This window comes from Sander lucioperca, chromosome 7, assembly GCF_008315115.2.
Source record: "Sander lucioperca isolate FBNREF2018 chromosome 7, SLUC_FBN_1.2, whole genome shotgun sequence".
Lineage (NCBI taxonomy): Eukaryota > Metazoa > Chordata > Actinopteri > Perciformes > Percidae > Sander > Sander lucioperca.
In genome coordinates, this window is record NC_050179.1 from 8,552,764 (window position 1) to 8,578,072 (window position 25,309).

The 25,309-nt window shown below is 39.0% G+C and overlaps 1 protein-coding gene and 1 long non-coding RNA gene across 4 annotated transcripts; both read right to left on the bottom strand.

The window, feature by feature from the left end:
- Positions 1-7: 7 nt before the first annotated feature.
- LOC116038669 (solute carrier organic anion transporter family member 1C1-like) lies at positions 8-20,520 on the bottom strand. Of its 3 annotated transcripts, none has more exons than XM_036003315.1 (15): positions 20,307-20,520; positions 18,850-19,020; positions 9,126-9,267; positions 8,621-8,753; positions 6,653-6,771; positions 5,249-5,395; positions 4,716-4,814; positions 3,992-4,240; positions 2,973-3,137; positions 2,181-2,376; positions 1,873-1,969; positions 1,473-1,657; positions 1,039-1,103; positions 662-779; positions 8-377 (listed from the first exon to the last, which is right to left on the bottom strand). In XM_036003315.1, exons 2-15 carry the CDS (start codon positions 18,943-18,945, stop codon positions 152-154), a joined length of 2,037 nt encoding a protein of 678 aa, XP_035859208.1. In that variant the 5' UTR covers positions 18,946-19,020; positions 20,307-20,520; the 3' UTR covers positions 8-151. The 3 variants fall into 3 exon arrangements, with proteins under 3 accessions (XP_035859208.1, XP_035859207.1, XP_031139091.1); XM_036003314.1 differs by having other exon boundaries at positions 1,873-2,038; XM_031283231.2 differs by lacking the exons at positions 18,850-19,020; positions 20,307-20,520 and having other exon boundaries at positions 1,873-2,038; positions 6,653-6,794; positions 9,126-9,259.
- A 730-nt stretch (positions 20,521-21,250) lies between these two features.
- On the bottom strand, positions 21,251-25,045 carry LOC116038547. Its single transcript, XR_004102130.2, has 2 exons — positions 23,181-25,045; positions 21,251-23,127 (listed from the first exon to the last, which is right to left on the bottom strand). It is a non-coding gene; the product is annotated as an uncharacterized LOC116038547 (long non-coding RNA).
- Between the last annotated feature and the right edge of the window lie 264 nt (positions 25,046-25,309).

The following is a 25,309-nucleotide window of genomic DNA, read 5'->3' on the forward strand; positions in this document are numbered from 1 at the left end:
AAATAGCATGTTTTTTTTAAATGACTTGCCATCTATAAAAACCCTGTACAAATATACACTGTGTGCTATGAAAAGTGTCCACAGTGTATTCCTCTGTACATCTGAGGTGCTCCATGGAGCTGAGTCAGAAGAGAAGAGGTTGTGCTAAGGCTCACAAGTGAGACTCTCTGTCAGAATTGCAGTCCAAGGCCGGTATAAACTGCTCACAGTCTATGGAGCTGTTCTCCTCTTTCCTTAGTGACTCCAACTCTCCACTCCCATTGGTCTGAGCATTTTTCTCCTCCCTCTTTATATGTCTTTTGAGTAGAGCAAAGCCTGATATACAAAGGAGGAAGGAGACTGTCCTTAGGCCCAGTGTCAGACCCAGGTACACTATCCTGCAAACAAGGGGGAAAAAAACATATTGTTAGGGGACAAACTGGGACAGAGTCAAGCTACCAGTGGCAGACTAGTTACCACTAGTAGTAAGGGTCTAATATTAGCAACACCGTCTCTCTGTTTTTCTTCCATTTTGTAATTTTGTTAATTAGCATTGCAGCCTCACAGGGCAGCTAACAGACATTTTGTCTTGTTTCAAAGTGAACCCTTTCGAGTTTTAGAAGGCATCCTAGTGGATATTACATACAGCGTTTCATAACAAATGCCCCACAGATCAAATTACCTGTAAGCTGAGGTATTATATATTCTGCATGCTCCTCTTCCTCCACACATCTTGTTTCCCCATTTGAGGCATGTTGTGTCAATAATGGCTCCAAAATATATAGGGGCTGGTATTCCAGCTGTTGTGCAATTCAAAATAAGTTGTTACTTCAAACAAAGACCACATGAAGGGTTGCTTCAAGATAAGATATTCATAATTTGTAAGTTAACTTTAAGGCTGCATAACATACTTTGCATATTTGCATAGGATCCTTAACATTCTTAGATATAATGAGCTTCAAGTAACAATTTGTAGTGTAGATCTTAGGGAGATTTCTGTGCGTTTTAAATTCACGCTAAGTAGACAGTAATGTACAAAATACCAACAACGGTTCTCACCGAGGGTGCGAGTGGCCAACATGTAGATTCCAAGAGCAAGGGATTTCAGCTCAGGCTTAATGCACCTGCAGAGACAAGACTGAGAGGTTAAAGGAGACTCGACTTTTAAACCCTGCAACACTTAAAGGAGGACAATGATTTACACTCTTTGTACTGGAAGATGTAACAAAACGCTATGAATCAGCATTACAAGATGCTTTAAGGTGCAAAAGTAGAAAAAAAATATTTCATGCAAACTTCTAATTTCTGACAGTTTTAGTTATTTAGGAAATATCTCCACTAATGATTACTGTATCATATGTAAGTGATCAAATGTTTCTGATAACAGCAGGAAGTGTAATATGTTCAAGAATGACAACATGATGTATTGCTATTGAACAATAGGCTGCATGTTGAATGAGTCTAGTGATTCCACAAGGAGGTTGTCGACGGACCTGACAAGCAGCATGAAGCCAGGTGTTCCCCCAAGAGAAATGATAAAGGAGCTAAGGACAGACAGAGCCAGGAAGTAAGGAAATATTTTGTCACAGCTGTCTCTGCGTGGACACTGGCCTAGAGTGGCTGTCAGGTTGCTGGGTTGGGTGTCAACCAGCGCTACACACCTGCAATTGTCAAACACCTAACAAAGAAGAAAAGTTCATGAATGATAGATGAGCTGCAGCACAGCAGAAAACACTTGTCCTGTAGGTAAATGGTCATGGCAATCAACTTAAATGTCATGTACTACTCTGTAGGCATCACAGCGATTAAGCCTAAATATTAGGCTGTATATGTTATTCAGCAGTTATACTGAGAAATATGGATGTGTCATGAAGTCAGTGGTGTGTGTCTGACCATATTTCTGCCGGAGCCAGAGGAGGCGGTGCATCCAGCCAAGCAGGGGGACACATAGGTGATCCCGTTCTCTCCACACACTGGATCCCACTCCCGTCTTGAGCACAAGCAACCCAAATTACAGTCAGAGAAGAGAGACTGTTCCTGATAAGACAAGCCTTCCACTCTGCATGTGACAACATTAATAAAATGCATATATATTATTTACAGCTCAACATTTATCAAATAAGAAGCCACAACCAGTACTGTGCATGCAATGTAAAAATAGACAAAAAAAGGCAACACAAAAAGAACTCCAAATCACATACCCGGTATATGAGACTGTGATGCCTGCCACATTGGTGTTCTCACAGCCCATGGCAAAGAAAAAGAGTGACAGGAAGTAGCCCAGCAGTGAGGTCCCAAAGGCAAATTTAGCTGCTCCCATGATACCCAGCTTGAACTTCTTCATGACAACCCCTCCAGAGAATATCCCAAGGGCAACAGCCGGGATGTTGATCATGCCTAGCCAAAGCGCAGAATACAAGGGATTCTTAAAGGGATAAAGGATTACAATAGGATACAACAAGAACAAGCAACATCAGACAGCAACATCGCTCTCCAAACGGGATCAAAGTCAGAGCACTCATCCATATGAAAGTAGTCTCATACATATTTCATGCAAAGTGTACTTAGTCCATGTTGTGAAAGATGAAAATTACTTTTGATGGCAGAGAGGATAAGAAATGCAGAATGTGGAGGAAAAGAGCTGTTATTACACTGTCTCCAATTCCATCAGGTTGACCTAATAATTGGTCTCATCAATCTGTGTGCTTTTTTAAATGAAAGCCAAACTGTCATTTCAGAATGTCCAATGATTTTTGTAAACCTGGCTGTCGAAGCTGCAGCGTTTATTTAAGAGGGATGTGGGAGTTGGAGCTTTAAAAAATTCATCAAAAGCTGGCTCATGAAACTCTTAAGATGACCATCCTTAAATACTTTCCTTTCAGTGAAGAAGCACAGGCTTTTAACAAGTCTCTACAATTCATCTACAAAGATAAAATGACCAGACAAAAAACATCCAAGGTAAACATTATGAATTATCAAAACAGTCAGCTTACCCATGACAAAATTGGCTTTTGATGTGGACTGGCCATAGTGTTGCTCAATGTATTTGGGTTTGTAGGTGACCATCCCGATGAGGGAGTTGAACTGAATGATGGTCACGCATAAAAAAGTGATGTACACAGGATTTCCAAGGAGACTCCTTAATGTGGGCACAAATTCTGTGTGGGAAAGTTTATGAAAACCGCTTAAAACGCTTTATGCTTTTCTTAACCTTTTCATAATTTACAGATTACTATTGCATTTATAACAAGCATATGGTGTTCAAAACTAGACCCACAAACACGTTTAAAATTACAACCTTTGTATATTTGGATTGTTCATGAATCTGAGGACAATTTAAATTCATAAGTTTTTAAGAAAATCAGCTTGCAGTTGTGATTGAAAAGTTAGAATACTGTGAGTTAATCAGTGTTGACAACAAATTTTCAGGGGGAGTTGCAACAGGCAGGTCGATTTGTTGCTAAATGACATTGTGACGACATTACTGAAATTTACTGGCCATCTCGGAGAAAAATATGATTTGAAATTTGTTAGTTTAGATTTATGATCAGATATTTTTTATACATCTTTATTTTATTCATATTTGTCTTGTTACATAGTAAAACCTACGATAAAACCACACATGAACAATTGTAGTTGGCTCTTTTGTGTGGCTTATTACCATAACAACAAACAGACCAAGGTGTATGATTATTGAATGATTAGAGCTATCAAGTTTAAACAAGGTGTATAGATTTTTTGCTTTATTTTCTTATTACCTAGTAAAACTAAACATTCTGAAAAATTATAGTTTAAAAGTTGCTAAATCTAGCAACATGATTGCTAAATTGGCATCACAGGGGTTAATAAAGGAAATAAAGGAAGTAGTTGTAAAAGAGACTCCGGTGAAAAACAGTGATAGCAGTAAAATAGAAAGTTTTAACATCCTTAAAGACTCCGAATTACAATTACGATGCCATTGCACAACATTCCAATTTTCTAACATTACAACTTGCTGTGACTATTATCATACTTTTGGCCATCTGATGGAAATTAGCCGGCTCCTCAGGTCTGAACTTGTGCTCCATGGTTGGGGAATCTTTGATAAACCTGGTGTGCTCTGGAGTGCAACTTGTATCATGTTTATCTACAGGCATGGGCAGGGATTTAGGCAGGAACCAGAAAGGAACGGCAGACATGAGAGTGATGGTACCAGCGATAAGGTAGCCCAGCCACCATGCCCCCACCCAGCGGGCATCACCAGGGGTAAAAGTCACCGTCTCTGTGAAGAGAGAAAAAACAAAAAAACCTTAGTACAGTATGTGGATTCATTTAGCTTAATTTGCTTCTCATTTACTATGGTTACACTTTCAGTTCTACAGCAAGGCAAGGTTATAAATAAAGTATAAAGTACAATGTATATACAGAGTCAGTTTCAAAGGGTTTTACATACACTTAAAATCTCGGCCTGTGGTAAATGTTCAAAGGAAACATTTCATGTCGTCTCTGGACTTGAATTGTATTTACAATAGTCTGATTACACTGTATTACAGGATTTACTCTGCCATGATTCATTTCCACTTGGCAGGTGTGTTGTGTCATGTACAATAACCAATTTCTAAATCCAACTCTCCATAGAGGAGTGTGAGTGCATGTCTGCATTGTTAACAAAAGATAATCTGCAACAGCAATTTACCAAGCACAACATTGTTATTTAAATCAGTCATAGTTTATCAGTCAGATGATGGCTTACTCACCCATGTCCACATAGCCAATGTCAACGTAGATCTTGGCACACAGCGACCCCAGCAGGTACCCAAAGACAGGACCAATAATTGATATAGTTTGGACACATCCTAGAATATACAACAAAGAATTGTATTTTCATTTAACCACATCCAACACTTACTATCATACACACACAACATCCTATGTTTGGGCTCAATTCAGCAATGATTACATTTTTAAGATTAATTTTAGTTAGTATTTGTACTGCAATACATTTCATTATATAATACAGTCAATTCAAGTATATTTTTCTTTTAGAAAAAGCCTGTATGAATTAAACATGTAGTCACCTACTCCCAATTAATCCTTAGTAATCCTATCCCTGCCGATACATACAACAACAACAACAAAAGATTTCTTGGTTGCCATTATATAAACTGATTTTATTCAATTATACAAATCTAAAGAAAATCTACTTGAATGAATTACATTGGAAATAAAGTGACCTTAATCTTGGTATTGTGCAAAGCTACTAACATAGCCAGTGAGTAAGGTGCATTACCAATATAGAGGGCAGCATTCTCTGACTGTGCATAATCATCAATATAGGAGATTCCCAAAGGCTGTACTGGAGTCTCTCCAATCCCACGCAGGACATTTCCCAGAAACACATAGATCCACATTGAAACACTGGAGTCCTGCTCACAGCCTACAGTTAAAAATGAAATAGGAACTAGAATTACCGCCTTGTGGTTGTATGACTCCACCAACCAGTCAAGTTCAGTTTACATCCATGTCTGTCCATACTAATAGATTTTGAAGGAATTTAATAAGGTATTAAGTGTATTTTTGGCAAAATGGAAGGTAGCACTATGTACATGTATGATTCCAGTGAATAATTTCCAGTGAGAAACATGCTGGCTTTACTTAGACTATTTTTAGAGAGGAGTACAGAGGACTGATGAGAGCTTCGTCACATGGTGCATCAGCAAAATCACTGAGCTTGTGGGGGACTACCAGATAAACAGGAGGCCCCCTGTCCTGGTTGTCATCCAGGGAGAGGAAGGGTAAAGACATCATCAAGTCCAAATCAATAAAAAATGGGACTGGGCTCACAACACTGAAGCCTGCTTCAATTCTCAAGTTATGGCCAAAAACCCCGGCCACAGCTGTCGCCGGCTCGAAGGCATAAAAATGATTTGAGAATGTATAATTTAAACCCTTAAAATTTGACAACACATTAACAAAAAACTACAACGAACTCAGGGCCTGTATCCATACAATGTTTTTCTCTGGCAGAAAGGCGCTGGGGAGTTCTGCCGTTGGGTTTTGTTTCTATGACAACAACATTAACGTTGGTACATAGGTAGCTAACTTAACGCTAAGTTAACAGAGGGTTGACTACACAACTAACAACAAGCTTACGACACGTACAGTGACAAAAGCGCAATCAGCAATATCCTGTTCCCACTAATGGGCTTTTCTGTCAAAGGAGCAACAGTGATGACACCAGCGCTTTTTCCTGAAAAGTTCAGAGATTTTTAACTAGAAGTGCTCGGCGCAGACGCACAAAAAAAGCGGAGCACTCTGAAAAAGCTGCTGGGTGCAGCGCCTTTTCACTGGGCGGCGGCATATGCTTTGTCCTCATTGGGAACAATTGAAAAACCACACTTGCTTTTACTACATTCTTGTTACTCATATTAACCATAATGAGACTGGTTTTGGTGTACCACGTCACACTGAGACAACTCCTGCAATGTCAAAGTAGACTAGTTTACTGCGATTGTCAAAATTTTCGGGTTGTCTGACAATGTCCTCATATGTAAAACACACACGTGGGTCCCAAGACAGAACAAACAATACAGAAAATAGTATTGGTAAAAAATGATTTGACCATATTCACAAGTTGTAAATAAAGAAATAAGCTATGCGTTTCTTTGACTAAGCACACTACTTCACCTCTTACCTCTAGAGGGCAGTATAGAGGGTCTGTCACCTGCCCTGGTGGACTCAGAACTTGCTGGACATGGAGAGAGGTTATTGGTTGAATTCACTGACCATCTAACTGATGTTTCGATCTTATAGCTGCGTACAAAATACCAATGAGACTGTTAAACAAGGGAAGGGAGAAAGCATCAGGTATCGTTAGATACTCACAATGTGAAGCACGAATACATACATCTTTTTCAAAGTGCAAGAAATACTGTCACTACAAGACTTCAAGACTTAAAGTGCTCATATTATGCTTTTTGGCTTTTTCCCTTTCCTTTATTGTGTTTTATATCTTTTTGTGCACGTTATAGGTTTAAAAAGTAAAAAAGCCCAAAGTCTACCCCAAAGAAAACAGAAAACACTGTTCACAAACCGCTCCAAACAGCTCTATTGCAATCCAGCCTTTACTTCCGTAACAAATAGGCATCACTTTGTAACACGTTATAATGCTCACCTAGCTGCTAGCGTGGCACGCCCTCATAATCAACTGCAACTGACTAGCTAGGAGGGCTGAATGATTAATTGCATTTGCAATAATATCGCGATATGTTAAAGCGCGATTTCCTAATCACAAAGGCTGCGATTTGGTCACGTGACTCACGAGAGCAAATCAGTCTGCACTCCGCAGAGAAAGCATCAACTTGGCATGCTAACGCTACGCCGTACCTTGAGCAGATTTCTGTCATTCAAACAACTCTGAGTTGTAGTTTAAAACTTTTACAGCCATTTTAGCTAAATGAAGGGTTTTATTCGGCTCGAGTCCATACATGCAGTTAATGAATACGGGCACGGAGAACTGAAGGCTCGGTTAGCAACGATTAGCTCTGATTAGTGGTTAGCTCCAGTTAGCTAGCTCCGTTATAAAGATATGGAGTGGAGGAGACTGCCGCGGAGAGGGGTAACAACAAGACTCTGATAAATTACGTTCAGGGAGCTTTCACAACAGCATGGCCGCGTTGTTTCAACGGTTTTATTAGTACTGTTAATCCCACGGCAAGACCACCAGCAGCATGCTACTACTAACGTAACGATAGCCTCTCTGATCAAGTGCAACGTTGATGCTGTCATGCACACGGCACGCAACTTCATGAGGGGGAGGGGCTGGAGGCAGCTCCTCTGTGTGCGCTGTAAAAAAAATACACCGTTGTATATATTTTTTTTTACTTATTTAACGGTCTAGTAAAGTTCAAAGACAGTGTTTAAAAAGTGTAACAATTAAATAATCTAAATACTACTAAGTGTGGTAAAGCCACATATTTGTTTTTATATTTCTGCAATCTGCACTTGAGTTTGTGTGATTTGTTTCTGACTTTCATATGAATGTTTACACCAGGTTTGGTCAGTGCTCAATATACTACTGTGATTGAAGTAGTTAAAGAAAAGATGTCATTCATATAAATTCATGCATCACCTAATTTCATCATCACATACAGGCCTGACCTCCAGGAAAGAACAATTTGTTTAATCTATCTAACCTTGTGTTGTTCATACTATACAATGATGTATTGCTTGTCTTTGTTGAATAATACAGAAGACAAAGAGCTTAAAAAAATAATCACATATTAAATCGCAATGTTGGTGAAAAAAAATCGCGATTAGATTATTTTCCAAAATTGTTCAGCCCTACTAGCTAATAGTCCTTACCTAGCTACTGCGCATGTGCGACTCCCAGCAAAGATGGAACAGAAGTGTGATGCTTCACTCGGTAGCTAAAACAGAGAGCTCAACACACAGGGTGAAAAGAGGAGCTGCAGCAATGTGCAGTACAACAAAAATATGGTGTTTTTTTGAAAATTGAACCACATAAACCTATTCTGGTACAACCTCTAAATACAATTATGAACCTGAAAATGAGCATAATATGAGCACTTTAAATCAAAGAAATACATGAATGGAATTTGCAAACTCCAATGCATGCAGACAGACACGACACTTTGCCTACCGGCCAATGATAAAATGAGGCATGGCAATCAAGAAGGTCCCAAAAGACATCAGGATGCATCCGATTGCTATGATCTTGGGTCGATGGAATTTGGCACCAAAATAGCTCACGAAGGCAATGACCAACAAATTCCCTACAAGGTTGAGATATTCAGAAAAGGAGATGGAGATGAGTCAAGGCCAAAACTATGAGACCTACTGTTGAGAGAATTTCAATTAGTATAGTATTCTACAAAGGCTGTATTCCATACGTAGGCTTGGAATACATCCTTATTCCAAGCCTACATGCTGTACTCTTGAAAAGATGTTTCGTTTATTTAGAGTCAAAAAGGTAGGTGACTATTGTGACGAATCAAAGCTCAAGGGGATGCATATATTCTATAGTGTCAAGCTTGCGTGCATGCTGAGAACATATTTTTGGCTTACTTGCATTAGGATATAAATGCTTCAAAACTATTTAGCCTGTACATAGAGGGACACAGACAAAAAGGAATTAAGAAACTCACCCATTTCAAAGCTCCCATCTATGATGCCGATCAGATAACTGGGGATGTCAAATCGTCGTTCTAGTTGTGTAATTGTGCTCTTCATGTAGCTGCCAGATAAAGCATTGGCAAAGTAGGCAAAGGACAAGGCTGCAACGAACATCTACAGAGATACAGAAAGAGAAGACACCACACTGTGTCAAACAATGTCCTGAAGTCCCCTACATTTTAATTTCAAAAGAATTTATCAACCTGTATTGTAATCTTAAAATTATTATTACTAGTAGTAGTGGTAAGACAGTTTGAACATCTCACAGCCACAGTGGAAAGGAGACACAAAAATTAAGAAAGTCAAACTCTAAAGGCTGAGGAAAGAGGAACATATACATTTTGTAACTTAAAAAAAACAATGAAAAAAAAGTACATCTTACTAAGCACTAGATGTGACTTTGTGCATGTATTTCTCTGAGTGAGTGTATGTCTACGTATGACGTAAATGTGCAGTGCTAATACACATTTGCAAAGGGAAAGCTGGCTGTTAAAGCTTGGACCAGTGTATTGCGCTAAGCCACCTGCGGACACTGACAGCCAGTAACAAAGGGAGGATTAGAGAAGCCAAACCTGCGAGGACACAGACTCATCCACTGCGCTATGAGCCAACAGACCGACTGACATGCAGCATAATTGGAAACAGGTGAGAGGTAACCATAGCCTGCAATCTTAGGGGTGAAATTATTCCAAGCTCCAAAGAGAAGCATACATGCTCCAGTTTTTCACAATTTTTTCAGTCAGCTGAATTTATTTTAATCTCATTTGAAAGCAACTCTGAATTCACATACCACTGGTCTTGACAATAATGGCATTATTAGCATTCCAAAATGTTCAATACAATTCACAGATAAGTCTCAAAATATCAACAGTGATTGATGAGCATTTTATGATGATGATCTATAAATCAGCTGCAGTAACAGACAAAGGTTTTAACACTGAAAACATATGTTATATTCAGGTCATGGCTCCAAGTGAAAGCACAAATAAAATAGTAGATGGTGAGGTATTACGCCTTAGGACATATCACATGTAATATTGGCTAACAACATGTAGATCCTACATTGGTACAACATGGGTAATGAACTAGTCCAACCTAAAAAATAAATACGTAATGACGTTTCTCAGCATTTATTTAACAGTTCATGTATATAGATTAAGTAACCAACACAGTGTTTAGTGCAACTCAGACTGCTTATAATGTGCATACAGCCAAAGAAAAATAAAATTGCCAAATTTAATAAAAAGTCTCACTTTCTGCAGCATTAACGTGGTGACGGATGATAATAAAGTGTGAGGAGCTGAGAGGAACCAGTGGAGCTATGGCAACCACCTGGGTGGTCTGCAGCTGATTAATACATATTTCAATGTAAGGGCAGGCTTCGCTCTGATGTAAAGTGCATATTTACCATTCATACCGCAGATTATATTTTGATATATAATGCTTCTGCAGGAACGCTGCGGCACTATGGTTCTAATATGACTGCATTAATAATGTTGACTTGGGGAAACCTTACACCAGCATCATGGTGTCGGTAGTTTGCCATAATGTAAAAAGGAACCCTTTTGAAATGGGAATAGTGAGGTGTGTAAGCAACATCATTTCAGATCTCTTCTTAAAACATTCTTCTTGCCATGTCTAATATAATTTTGTTAATCTGCTGCTACTGGCATCACTCTATGACTATATACAGTATACATTAATCCATCCATTATCTATACCTGCTATGATTAATGTTTACATTACATTGTCTTCCTGCTTTTAAATCTGGTTTGCACCAAAATTGTTCTTTTAGAATGAACTTATATAAGATACATTCCTCAAAAGCTCTTGTTACAAAGGGCCACATTTTGGCCAGGTTGGCTCAGTGGGTAGAGCAGGCACACAAATACTGAGAGGTTTATCCCTCGATGCAGAGGTCCAGGGTTCGAATCCGACCTGTGACGACTTTCTGCATGTCTTCCCCCTCTCTCTCACCTAGCTGTCCTGTCAAAAAATTAAAAGGCGGAAAAGCCAAAAAAATAAATAAATAAATAAAAACAAACAAAGGGTGCACATTTACAAATGTTTTATTTTTTATTCACTTTTTAAAACCTGGATATATATCTCAGATGTCCACATGGTTCATTACCTTGCACGGCAGCTTGATTTTTGCGATATCACGCAAAAATTGCAAGATTACATACCACACAAAAATCCATCTTGTCAGGCTTCAAGTAATGCGTTTTTGTCTGAGCTACCAGCCCACCGAACCAATCAGCGTCCGGTGAGGAGCTACTGGTAGCTACGGGCGGTGTTTAGGTGTTTGTGACGGCCATGATGCATTTTTATGGAACCCACGCAACTTCGAGGCAAGGCCCGCCCTTCAATAGCATTCACACACTGCTATTGGCCAGGCGTCCATGCTTACACAAGTTAATGTAACCCAATTTGTTCAGGTCCTATCCCCTGACCAATCGGCTATCCTAACCTTAACCACTCAAGGTCAATGCCTAACCCCAACCAATCGAGCTGCTTCGTATGGCGGGACTTGCCTTCATTTAAAACAACAATGGAGGATATGATAGACTGATGGTTCATCCAATCACCTGCCAAGTTATTTTTTTGAAAGTCATTTCCCAAACAGTTTCCAATGACGGCTTCTTAGATTGTTCGCTCTAACAAACCATCTGGCTTGTCAGGTTACATGGTTCAAGTACTGGAATAGAAAGATCTTTCAACAAGAATTAAAGAGTATGACTAACTTTATCTCACAACACTTCCATCTGAGGTATGTACAGTATTTACAATCCTAATGTGGGCTAAACAAACATGCCGAATGGTGCTGTGAATATTAGCAACATGTGTGTGCTACAAGTAGGCAAAAACTATTTTTCTCGAAGTGCATCATTTATTAAAAAAACCTCACTGAGAGGTTCATTGTAGAATTAACCCACATGGAAGAACAATATGCATGGACAAAAGGCAGCATGACTGGAATTCCTTATTATTGTTGCTTGTAGTTGCTCAAATATTTCACTAAGCAGCTTTTTGTTTATTGTCCAATGTGCTACCTAATCCAATAAAGAGGCACAGACCCTCTGTTCTGACCTATTTTACTGAAGCACAAACTTTGTCAAAGGAATTTTTCACAGCGACTTATACCCAGTCCAAAGGGTAGAAAGAGCTGGGGTCAACTAGGCCTACCAGAATAACTTTCAGTAGATGTTTAAATAATGAATGGATTTAAACAACACCAACACACAGAAGACACGTTTTATTCAGAATATAAGAAATCAAGGCACAGGAGAAATGCTAACAGCCACAGTATAGCTATTATATATTAGCTATATAGGGCTGGATGATTAAATGAAAATGGACGTAGCAAAAAGGACAAACTGAAAAAAACAGCAACAATTTTAGCTCTGTCTAAAAGTTTGTACACAACAATATAGACAAAAACCTGTCGATTTTAACCTATTCAGGCAAAAATATATTTGCACCGGCAGAACCAGCAGCATTGGCTCTGCACAGCACTGTTATAAAATTAACCATTTTATTGCACAAAGTGGCAACTAAACATGAACCCAAACAGCAGAGAAGGTGTTTACATACTGCATGACATAGAATAGCCTACATCAGACAGAAATCGCACATGTAACATATCCTTTGTGCATTCATAACAGCATTGTTGCTTCAGGACTATGGTCAGATCATGAGCAGCAAATGCACTACCAGCAGTAAAAGAAAATCAAAGAATGAAAACTTCCAGCTAAGCATTGTTTTAATTATGAAAGATATAATGAAAAGTGGCCAGCAAGGCACCAAATCTTAGACAGTGTATCGAGTCCACGATAGTGACAGGATCAAAGAAAACTAAAAACTACGTCACTCACAGATAAGTTTTTAATGTGGGCAAAACACAAACGCGTTTCAGCTAGAAGCCATCATCAGTGTTCACCATTTCTTACTAAATAGGAAGGTTACTAGGTTACTTAATTAATAACGCAAGAAGCATGAAACACGTTTTACTTAATGTTACTCTCTGTGAGGGCCAGCACTCAAACAAACTCCTCTCTCGCTGATGGGCCGTCAGCTCCGCTGGGGAAATGTCTGCACATGCTGCAGAAAAGCTCGTCCTTTATTTACACTGTATTCCATCCAAGAAAACTGTCCATACCACTTTAAAGACAAGCTATTGTTGTCGCGGTAACTTTTAACAGTACATTGCTTAACACATCCATGGCGCATTGTCTAAAAAGCCAGCTAGCTAACGTTAGCTGCTGAACGCAGCCCAGAGAGTCTGCCTGTTGTTACCATAGCAACCAACCACGTTACGAAAGCGTCCTAATTGTTTGATCCTTATATGGTTTAAACTGTTTCGTTTTAATCAGAAGAAAATACACATTAAACACACACAACTGGTTCTGTTACTATTTCTTTTTTTACATATATTTGAATATTTTTCATAACAAAATGTATTTTGATCAAACTTGGCAGGACGGGCCAGTGAGTAAAGTGGGCGGCCAATGCCACCCTGGCCCATTACTGACTACGCGCCTGCTATATACAGTAGTTCTGTTTTTCAGCCTTCATTGTGGTGAAGATGCAGCTACTTTCTTCTGTTCCTCTGCTGTCTACGTGTCGGAGCTTCGCGGGGGCGGGCCGACACACGCACGCACATAAACACTGGCCGCAGACCAGAGGGCTATTTCACAAAACCTAGATAGCGGATTAAGCCGGGATTTCCCAGTTATCCTGGCTCAATTTAGCCTTGACTCTGTTTCACAAAAGCAAAGGCACCTAAGTTACCATCGAGATTTACTCTGTGCAGCTAGCCTGCTCCTGACCAGGCTCAATTTTCATTTCCCTTCAGTACTTCGTCTGGTTTGCGGTATATTCTTGGGTTTTCTCCAGCCAAATATTTGGCGGACAATCAGCGAACAGAGGGAGTGACTGAGAACGATGACATTGAGGTTGTGCGCTAGATGCGAGCGAAGCCATTTGGTCCGTTGTGGCACACTGGCAACGCTGCCGAATATCCAGAAGTTAAAGCCCGAACAAGAACAATATTTGCTGAGTTGTGTTGGTGGCCATGATGTTGTGGCCCTCCTCCCCACGGGCTTCGGGAAAAGTTTGATTTTCCAGCTCGCTCCGTTAGTGGAGAAGGAGTTGGCTAAGGGTAACGCTAGCGATGCTAATGCTAAATATAAGCCGATAGTTGTCGGTCTCCCCTCTTGTTGTACATGCGCATGACATACGTCACGACCAAACGTTAGCAATTGGTTATGGCAGATCCAGAGTGGCTCTGGGAAGATCCAGTAGTTTTAAACTTCAACAGAGTCTTGTCAATGGAGAGTGGCCAGACTCTCTGTACAAATGAAATGTACGAGAGTCTGGTAGGACCAGGCTACCTTTTCTGTTCACTCAGCAGAGGTTTTACGTTATTATTATCAGCCTGCATTAAAATACAACAGGTACATATTGCTGTTCAGTTAAGCACTGTTATTTAAAGTTGTGACCATTATTTTTTATAATTATTCATGTGACATTGTGTGGTATTGCTGTATGAAAACTGCTGTTCACATATTGTTGTTAGAAGTTTGATGAATATATTACGGCAATTGTTGAGATAATTAGAAAAGGCTAATGAAATAGTGGACCAAGGCTAGGGTGGACCAATGCACCTTAAATTATTTTAGTTGTTTACATGTTTGTTCCTCTTCCATGTGCATTGTATTTGGCATTCTTATCACACAATTTGTGTTGTCCAGTAAACTGGGACTATAATTTGGGAGAATTGTACAATTTTAAGACAATATCCTAATTGTACAATCCTCCCAAATTATAGACTTAGTTCACTGGACCAATAACTATATAGTGTTGTAGGCTACTGTACGTGCATGTAACAACAGGGAAAGGACACCCCAATGGTTTTTGACCTTATATTTATTTTATTTTAATTGGGGGAAATAACTGATAAATATACTCTGTTACATTCATGTTTACAGTGTGCATAGCATTTATCACTTAATTAGGGGTCCAAGCCCGAGGGGGCTGGGAACAGATCCAGCGGAGCTGTGGAACCCTATTGTTTTCCTAAGGTTTATTATTTTTCTCAGCCTATAAGTGATGCTACAGCCTAAACTGTACATGGTGGGGGGGTGCCGTTTTCAGGACTGGTCCAGATCCCTGCAAGGACCTCGGACAAAACAATTCTCCCACTTCCACCACTAGGTGGCGCTATAGCAGAAAATATACGTTTGGCCTTATAACTCCCAAACCGGACATCGTACATTAAAAATACACATTCACGCGTTCCCTGAATTCTTGTTTGCCATGACCCTCCGGGCCTCCAAAACAAATTATACAAAACTTGGCCACTAGGGGGCCCTACAAGTACAAAAAGTTTATATCTCATGAACGGCTCATCCGATTTTTTCGAAATTTTGAGGGTACCATCTAGGGCCACTCCTGAGGCCACCCCTACAGTGGGGTACTGATTCGTCAAAGTGGGTGTGGCCTATGCGACCAGGTTTGGATTCACCACTTACACTAATGTGAGCAACTTCAAATTTACAGTGTAGATGTACAATGGTTCATGGACCTCACATACGTTACACACAAATTACACATATGGACCACTAGGGGCACTATAATGACATCAAATGTGTTTTTGCCTATAACTCCCACAATACACATTAGAAACCATTACATACACGTGTTCCTTGAATCGAGCTGAATCTGATGATGTAGGCCACGTCCATTTCCGTTAAGAAATTTTTTTCGCAATATCACGCAATGTGCAAAACCAACTTGTCCTAACTCCTCCTAGGTCGTGCTACGTAATTTTGCTACGTTAAACTATGCACAATTTACAACCAACCTAATTTTCGTAGCAAGCCATAAAACACAAACTTTAGCATATTTTGGTATTATTGTTCGACATCCCACTCTGAGGCTCTGTACCAAATTTGATGAGGATCGGCCATTAGGGGGCGATATAATGAACGTAGACGCGTTTTGGCAAATAATGCATTTAAATGGGAAATTTGCAATGGCAATATCTTTGCCGCAGTAAATGCTACCATCACAAACCTTGAGATTGTTGTTCAACTTGCGATGGTCTGTACCAAATTTGGCAAAGATCGGCCATTAGGGGGAGCTATAGTCAACGTAGACCAGTTTTGGCCCTTTTACTCAATGTTAATGGGATATTTGCAACCGCAATGTACCGCAGACCTTGTGGCTCACACCTCTCGATATTTCCCGACGTTCGGCTCCCCACCGTTATGCTTTGGGTCCCGCTTTCGCGTGCTCCCCGGGTCGTCAGGGGCGACTCGTGCCGGGAGGCTTGGACCCTGTCATAACTGCTTGCAGTTCTAGTTATTTTTATTAGTTTCTAGATTTTAGAGTCCAATTTCTTCAGTGTCTTTCTTTTCTATGTCCATATATACGAGGCAGCAAAGTATATAATATGTAAAGAAGGAAACTCGGCCTCTGTAAAAAAAAAAAAAACTTGTGAAAAAGTGTGGCAGATAATAGCGGATTGACTGAATGATAGTCTAAAAATATACATTTACGAACAACTGCTCTTAACTGAAACCATTCAATGAGTCACTTGTCATTTGCAAAAACGAACAGTTGCACACTTTGCATTCAAAGCGACCAATGGAAGTTAATGACTTAGGTAATTTATATTTTAACCCATGAGAGAGAGGGAGAAACAATATATTTACGCATCATATTCTAGCGTTGTAGAAAATTGATCTTCATGGTAAATTTCCTGAGTAACATTATGTTCTGCTTACTTTTAAGGCAAAGAGTACAACTGTTCATTTGTGCAAATGATTAGGCCTAGTAGCCTAATCCTTGAATGGTATGAATATGGCGGTTTCAATTCAGAGCAGTGGTCAGTTAATGTATATATTTAGGCTGCTTATGCATTCAGTCAGTCTGCGATCATCTGCTATGCTTTCTCTGGCTGTTTCATTACAGCGGCCGGGTTTCTTTTTTACAAATAATGTGTTTCACGTTATCATACATCTACAAGAAGCTGCTGCTCACTCTGTATAAAGTATGAACAATGCATATTCTCCATTTTAGCATCAGTAAATCTGTGATCGACCTTGCGGTCTGTTAAGGAAAGCCGTGAATGTGCATCTATCCAAATTACTTTATCCTGGCTTGACCTAGTCACTCCTCCTCAGCCTGGCTTGGCCTTCATGAAACACACCTAGCCAGGATGCACTGATTAGACTAGTTCAAGCCTCGCTTTATCGGTTATCCTGGATTTATAAATTCTAACGTCTGTTTTCGGAGCATCAGAGAGAAGCGCAGGCATTTAAGTGGCACCTAAATAAGGCACCAAAATCCGCGTTGCTATTCGGTCCAGTAGATTACGGTCGTTAAGGCACCGGTGCCGTATTAGCACCGGGTCTCGGACCCCCCCCCCCAAATAAAAACTCTTCGGATCTACACGATTCACGTGGATGACATTTTCCCCTTCAAAACGGCAATTTTCGCCGAAAAGCGACTAGTTTGCAGGTATGTACTACTCTTTGGCCGGCTCGCAAGCCCAAACAAGTGTGTCTGTTGTTTTGTTTCCGGTCTAGCTAGATCCGGTGTGGTGTTGTAGTTTTTCTAACGTTACTAGTTGTTGCAACAGCATGTGAAAAAACTACAAAGTTTGTTAGGCCAAAAAGAACGTTAATCTTGCGATAAAAAAACTGACGGCGTTAAAATGGGTTTGCGTTAACGGCGTTAATAACGCGTTTAACTGACACACGTGTGTGTGTGTGTGTGTGTGTGTGTGTGTGTGTGTGTGTGTGTGTGTGTGTATATATATATATATATATATATATATATATACATACACACACACATATATATACACACACACACACACACACACACACATACATACATACATACATATATATATATATATATATATATATATATACACACACACACATATATATACACACACATATACACATATATATACACATATACATACATACATACACACACACACAAACACACACACACACACACACACATATGCACTCTGTGACTTTTTTACATACATGTGATCCCAGTCATTGGAGAGATATTCATGTGCCCCCTCTAGGCTAGTCAAATGACAGACATGTAGCCCTCTGCCCTTTCAGGCTGGAACACAGACATGTTCTCATGACTGTTCGCCGCTATACTACGCCGTCCCCATTGGCCTGTGTAACTGTACATAATCTAGTATTTTCCCTCTCTGCCACTTCAAAACTGGATCTTTGCATGGTATACAAATATTCCACAAGACTTAAAGAAAAGATTTGTGGAAATAAAAAAGTACTTCCAAGTTTGATACATAGAATCTTTATCAAGTGTTCGTAGTTTTGTACCGTTTTTACGCAAAACATGAAAACAAGAGTGCCAGGCCACATTTTCATCATACCACTAGGAAAGCCACTTACAATATGCCAAAGTTTTGACTAAACTGGTGCACAACAAACCCAAATTGAACATGTGCATCTTAGTTCAGTGAAGATGGTGTTATGTACATGTCTTCATGTAAAAATGATATATGGTTTGTCTGCAAGTCAAAACAAGGGCTTGACAGGTCGCGCACGCGCGCGCACACACACACACACACACACACACACACACACACACACACACACACACACACACACACACACACACACACACACACACCTTTAGATTGGGGTGGCAGGAGTTCTTCACTGTAGAGGAGGTAGGGTTGTTGGCTAGAGTCCAGCTGCCTGTGGCTGTATCCTCCATTTTCTTCATGGTTGCCTCCAACTGCACTTTGACTGAGCTGAGGTTTCTCTTTAGATGATTCACCGTGGTTGTCCTCACGGACACCTATTGGAAGGAATTTAGATTTCGAAATCTGTCACGCCCATTTTTCTAAACAGCAATTATACTTTATTTAAAACAGCACTATTATTCACAGACACTATGGTATGTGTTAGGAATAGCATGTCCCTTGGACTACAATAAGGTTAACAAACACATAAGCAAAGTCAATATCACTTTCACATCTGCATTAACAATAGATAGCCTACTGTAAGTCCAAGATGTGTATAGTTTAGCTTAAAACACTGGAAGCAAGGATAAATGGCTAGCCTTGCTCCTTCAAGGTGCCTTCCATCAACTCCAACAATGTCATATGCACACTGTATCCTGTGTATTTAAAACATAAGACAGTGTCGTTACAGTATCTTGAGAAATGGAGCAATTTACTGTAGTGCCCTACAGTGCAGTGACTGCACACAGCATCTAGTCTTGTCCTCCTTATGAAGTTGCAGGATGTGTCAAACCTCTAAACCCAGGTGATTCTCGGCTGTGCTAGTAGCTAGGTATGACAGCTATGTTGAACACGTAACTAAAGAAAATGTTGTCGTGGTTGGAAGGCACATTTTTCCCTCAGTAGCATTGATGATACTGAGATATTTTTTTAGAAAAGGCTTAGGAATACCAGAATTTATTGATGACTGACAGAAAAATGTGCAAAGAGCTGTAGGGCTTTAATCATATGACATGATTCATGTCAGTCAGATGTTTCCTTGAGAAGTTCTGTTGAGTGCTTTTTTGCAATTTGATTTGTTTTATGCCATAATGTTCCATTTACAATTCAAAAAGCTACTTTGCAAGTGCTACCTTCTCTCCAGGGTCAGTATGGGATTCAGACAATTGATACTGTTGAAGTCCACACAGGACAGTTTTTCTGAATACAAATTCCACTCGTTTTCGTCTGCCGCCTTTTTCGTCTCATCGGTGACGTTAAGTCACATGCTTGTGGCGTTAAGTCACATGCTTCATGTACGCCAAGTCTGTTGCACTTTCTCGCATTTTGCTTTTATCGATAAGTCAAAAACGTTTGTTGTGAAATGTTTTGTTCTTCTCGAATTTTCCGAGTTTTTCACTCAGGTATTTTTTTTATGCGCAAATTTGAAAATGTACATAAAAACAGGTGGATGGAAATTAACGCACCTGCTGCACTGGGATAGTTTCTGTTTAAACTATCTCAACTCCTATCGCCGCAACTGCATTTAGTCTTGATAATAAACAAAATATCAAGGAAACAAATATACGCGCATGGTTTTTCAGTGACAAACAATATTCACGATAAAAAGCATCATACTTACCCAACTCGGACCCTCAACCCTGTCCCTTCACGACGTCATAACTTCTTATTTTAAAATACAAATTGAAGAGTATTGAAGTAGAAGAGACAAAAGGCTTCACCGGCATAAAATGATCCTCTTCTAATCAAGTGTACTCATACTGAAGGCTACATGCTCCTCGGCAGAGGAGAACAGTGTTGTGTTTCATTGGAAGCGGCAGGGTGGATATAGCCCACTGAGCACACACGTGATGCATTAAAGAGAGCTGCGAAAAAACTACTTGCCAGACATGTCCCACATTTTCACTGAGCTCTAATACGTTTTTAAGCGGTGAAATGTTGTAGCAAACGTCTGCAATGTGTCGGTATAAACCCTTCATGCGAAGCCATGATTCAAATTTTCGCAATTATGAATCTATTAAACCTGCAGCATGTTGCGACATTGATTTACCAGAGGGACTGTATTATTTTGCTCAGACAACATGCATGGATACATTAGCCCCACTCTCTCTATGAAGTGTTAACAGTTTCTCACATAATATAAAACAATATTCTGAGCAAAACCTTATGCACATTACTCTCACACACAATGACACATCTCAACGGAGAAAATGTGATTTTTGGTCTAATTAGAGATTCCCATTGTGAGAATATACAGGTGTACCTTAAGTAAAATCTTCATCATCTTCTATTCATACCCTCCTCTTCAATGTATCATACATGGACAGACATACTCCATCTGTGCTCAGAGAGGGGAGTATCTGTGGTCTGCTAACCAATTTAATTTAGGCAAATTTGAGAATTGAATGATTAGAAAATGGATAAGACTGTCTAGTTCAAGTATGGTCTTTATGAAGCACCTAAAACTTGTAAGGAAATTATGTCATGATGTACCTTGTAGATTTTAATATAAAGCAGATTCTAAATATAAATCGAAAGATGAAAAATAATCACAACACAGACACTGTGATACCACAGAAATTATAGTCTTGTAATTCAATGTATTCACATTACAACATCCACATGGTTCAGTTTGTGACAACTTCTAATGATCTTCAAATATATTCACTGTATGATACATAATACCAATATAGGCACTTCCAGTAAGTCTGGCAATATTGAAGCTACAGTATAGTGTCTAAATTACAAAATGGTAAAAATAAATAATGTATATCTAAAAGAGTTTTTGTAGTTTTAAAATTTCTTTACTGTACAGCATATACGTATATTGTACAAAATGGAGCATCAACCTGCAAGAAAATTAATGGTTTTACTTTCACAAATACCGTGTATTTGGACAATTTCTTCCTTGTGTATGTATTAGTACATGTGGTAAGTGCAAGGTACTAGTGAGAAGAAAGCAATTATTTAATCGTGTCAACTATATAAAAATACTCGTCTCATTTTTCTTTTTTTACATAATTGTAAAGCTTGTTTGGTTCTGAGAGTTACGTATGCTACATGTGTGAATAAGTATGACAATCAAATAAAACCAATTAAGAAATAAAAATACACTATCAATGCTGATATACTGTATCAGCTCAAACACAAGTAATGACTTAAGACTGATGTGACTTGGGCAAAATGCATACATAGTCCACTCTAAAAAAATAAAATAAAAAGATCATCAACAAAATAACCCAGTAGACAGAATCCCATCACCTTTAAAGATGAGATACATTGTGTGATGAATGCTCTACTACTGTTGCAAGTGAGCATCTCTGATCTGCAGGCAAAGCACTTGACAGATCAAAGAGGAAGCGCAAGGAGAAATATGCTATAGGACCTTCTGCGAATAACAATTTCATCTGAGTATCTGAGAAGAATTGAAACACAATTTACTGCATCACTTTACCCTTCATTATTCCACCACCTCTACTGTACTTGAGTAAAAGCAGCCTCTAAATACAAAACAGAGTAACATTAGAGATGCCAATGAAAGAATGTAAATAGACACAGACACAAAAACACAATATCTTGCTCTCTCACGCACACTGCATACTGTATTTATACATTCACAAAGCAGGAGCATTGGAGAGTTTGAGTTAATAATAAGTAATTATATAATTGTACAACCTGGAGGCTTGAAATAGAACTAGAAGTGGAAGTTACACACATATGATAGATGTTTTTTTTTCTAAATCTGGACCACTTTGGTTAAGCTGTCTGTGTTGTATTGAATAGCTTGGCATAACATTGGTAATATGTTATCAGGTTTTTCAAAAGCTGAATAAAATGTATTCATTGTGTCTGTAATGATGATTATATAGCTCATTAGGTATGAATTGCAGACAACATACAGAAAACAGCAGGCATTTTGTATATAGGATACAAAGAGTGAGGCAACACACGATCATTAGAGGCCAGAAAAAAAAAATCTGATTCTGTAGCTGCTAACAAGTTTGGCCTGATATACATGATTATCTGTCTAATCAGTGGTTCAACTAATTATCTTCAACTTGTGTGGCCTCAGCTGTAATTCCTGAGCCCCTCCACACTGTAGCAGAGTCAGGGCAGCAGTTAACAGGCCATTACGGGCATAGTGCACCATTCACCACAGCCAAGAACATTGTGTGGTAATAGAGTATCAGAGGATCTGCAAGGATACTAGGACATGGTGTTCTATACCCAATGTAATTTCAATCACAGGAAAGCTCTATCATATCCTGTCTACAGGTTGACTTGTGTGCTGTGCAGTTTTTTTGAAGATCACTTTAAAGAAATGAGATTATAGAGAGCAGTGGTACATGAGATACCAGTGCATAAAAGATTCAGGTGCATGTAGATCATGAAAACTCATCATGATTAGCAGTGGATCATTCATGACATATTACCTCACTGCACTCGTGTGTGACAGAAAATTCAAACTCAGTGTAGAGCACTTTACTTCTTTAACTCAAGATCTACTTATGCTATCTCAAACACGTTTTCTATGTAAATGTGAATTATTGAAGCAAAGTGGGATATTCTTTAGAGACATTTTGCATCCTGCTCAAGCTACTGTGCAGTTTGTTATGTAATTGGTTTACGTCATGGTGTTTTGAAAGTAGGGGCTACACAAATTTTTAGGGCCAATGTGGGCCAAAATTCACAAGGAGATAAATGTCAGAACCATAGAAATAGAATGAGAGTAGAACAGACATTCCCATTCAAATCAACATAGCAGGATGGTCAGAGTGGCAGCCATTTTTATGTGTACTCTTGCCATTGCAAAGAACTGTAATCATTGTAGCGGGCTAACTTCCACATAAACTTCCTTATAAACCAACTTGCAGAAAGTCGAGACTCACTGAGGAGAGGTTTTGCAACAAATAAGTACTGGAGTAGCACAAAGCATGATGAGGCATCTTTTGGGCGCTATGTCCGTTGCCTTGCTGCTAGAGAGGAATTGAGAATTTCGGATTTAATTGCTTCAAATTTCTATTGGTAAGTCATCATGAAAATGTGTGTCTCTCTATAGATACATGAGTGTGACACACATTACCATAACAACTAACAATAATCGCCATTTTCTCTTTAAATGTCTGTTCTACTCACACTCACACACAAATTTGATGTTTCAAAGAGTAAAAGTGATTAAATGCCACATGCTGCCATCGTAGTCATCTTGGCCATTACTGAAAAGCTAACCTTTACTGCAATGCATATCCTTTACATTAAAGAAAAGCATCTTTTTTACTAGCGTAAAAACTGCTACAGTAGTTAGCCTCAGAGATTATTGTTTCGGCTCTCAAAGCCTTATCAGATTGGACTTTCACTTGCAGAACTCCATCCAAATGATGCACTCTGAAGTCCTGACAGCAGATTCACTGTATTTATCTAGAAAGATGTTACAGTATAATAGTCAACGCAGAAAAGCGAGGGGTTGTGACTTAAGCTTCAGCCTTGTTCTAAGCCTTTTATGAACGCATTATAAACTAGCTTACTATCTCTGCACATTTGTAACTTACTGTCCTCACAGGTGATACAGGTGTTTACTTTGAATTTAAATAGTTGAGGTGTTCCTGAGGGTTAAAGGTCAGCATCATTTGCAGGTTTTTACACAATGAGGACCAGTGAGTAATAATAATACAGCACACTGAGTCCAAATACATAGTCAGAGAGTCAAAAATTGATAGAAAAGACAAAGAAAAAAGTGTATTAGTTAGTCTACCTATGGGCATTTTCAAAGAACTTTGTAGGATTATGCATTTTAATAATTTTCTGTTGAATAGATTATGCTTTCTGGTTCTGTATGTTTATGAATGCAGGGTTACATGTTTTGTTGTTTTTCCCCTCATATTTTCCCTTAATACTTTGGTAGTGTTAGTGTATGTTCTCTGTACTGGTATTCCCTTTTTGGTCTTGTATTCAGCACAGATTCATTTCCAACACCCTCTGCTGCTTTGTCAGTGCTGCAACATGGGACAGTGTAACACTGTAATGACCACTATATTTACCTTGGGGAGAAATGGCAAAAATAAATCTGCTGAATCTATCTATGTCCTCTGCAGAAGAACTGTGCATGTAGGCGCACTAATTTAAACATGCAAACACGCACGCACACACATAAATACAGAGTGTAAGAAGCCTTGAGTCTTCTTCCTTAAAGTAATATGGCTACACCTAAAGGTATAAAGTACTTAATATGGCGACACATTTTTTTTATAATTATTTCATATGCTAAAGCCTATGGGTGAGTGATTCATTTTGGCAGGAGTTGAAAGGAATAAAAGATACGCCAATGTTCCTCATTTGATTGACTCCCTTTATAATCCATATATATATATATATATATATATATATATATATATATATTTTATATATATATATATATATATATATATATATATATAAAACATTATGGCCCATGTGAGACCTCAAAAACTCTTGCTAAAATTGAAACACAAGTACAAGTAACTGTGATCTATATATATTATAATTGCATTCAGAAAATAATTATGTATAAATTGGCAGCACATTTCTGCAGTCCTGTGTTACCACATTGGGTTGGGGTCTGTGCAAGCAGTCTTCCTCTTCTCTTGA

Coding starts and splice junctions, on each gene's coding strand:
- LOC116038669 (XM_036003314.1), bottom strand. CDS start 18,945: ATGAAGAAAATGGAGGATACAGCCACAGGCAGCTGGACTCTAGCCAAC. Junction 3,138..3,991: donor TTTCCATCAGATGGCCAAAA/GTATGATAATAG, acceptor TTTCCCACACAG/AATTTGTGCCCACATTAAGG. Junction 378..661: donor TATAATACCTCAGCTTACAG/GTAATTTGATCT, acceptor CCTTGTTTGCAG/GATAGTGTACCTGGGTCTGA.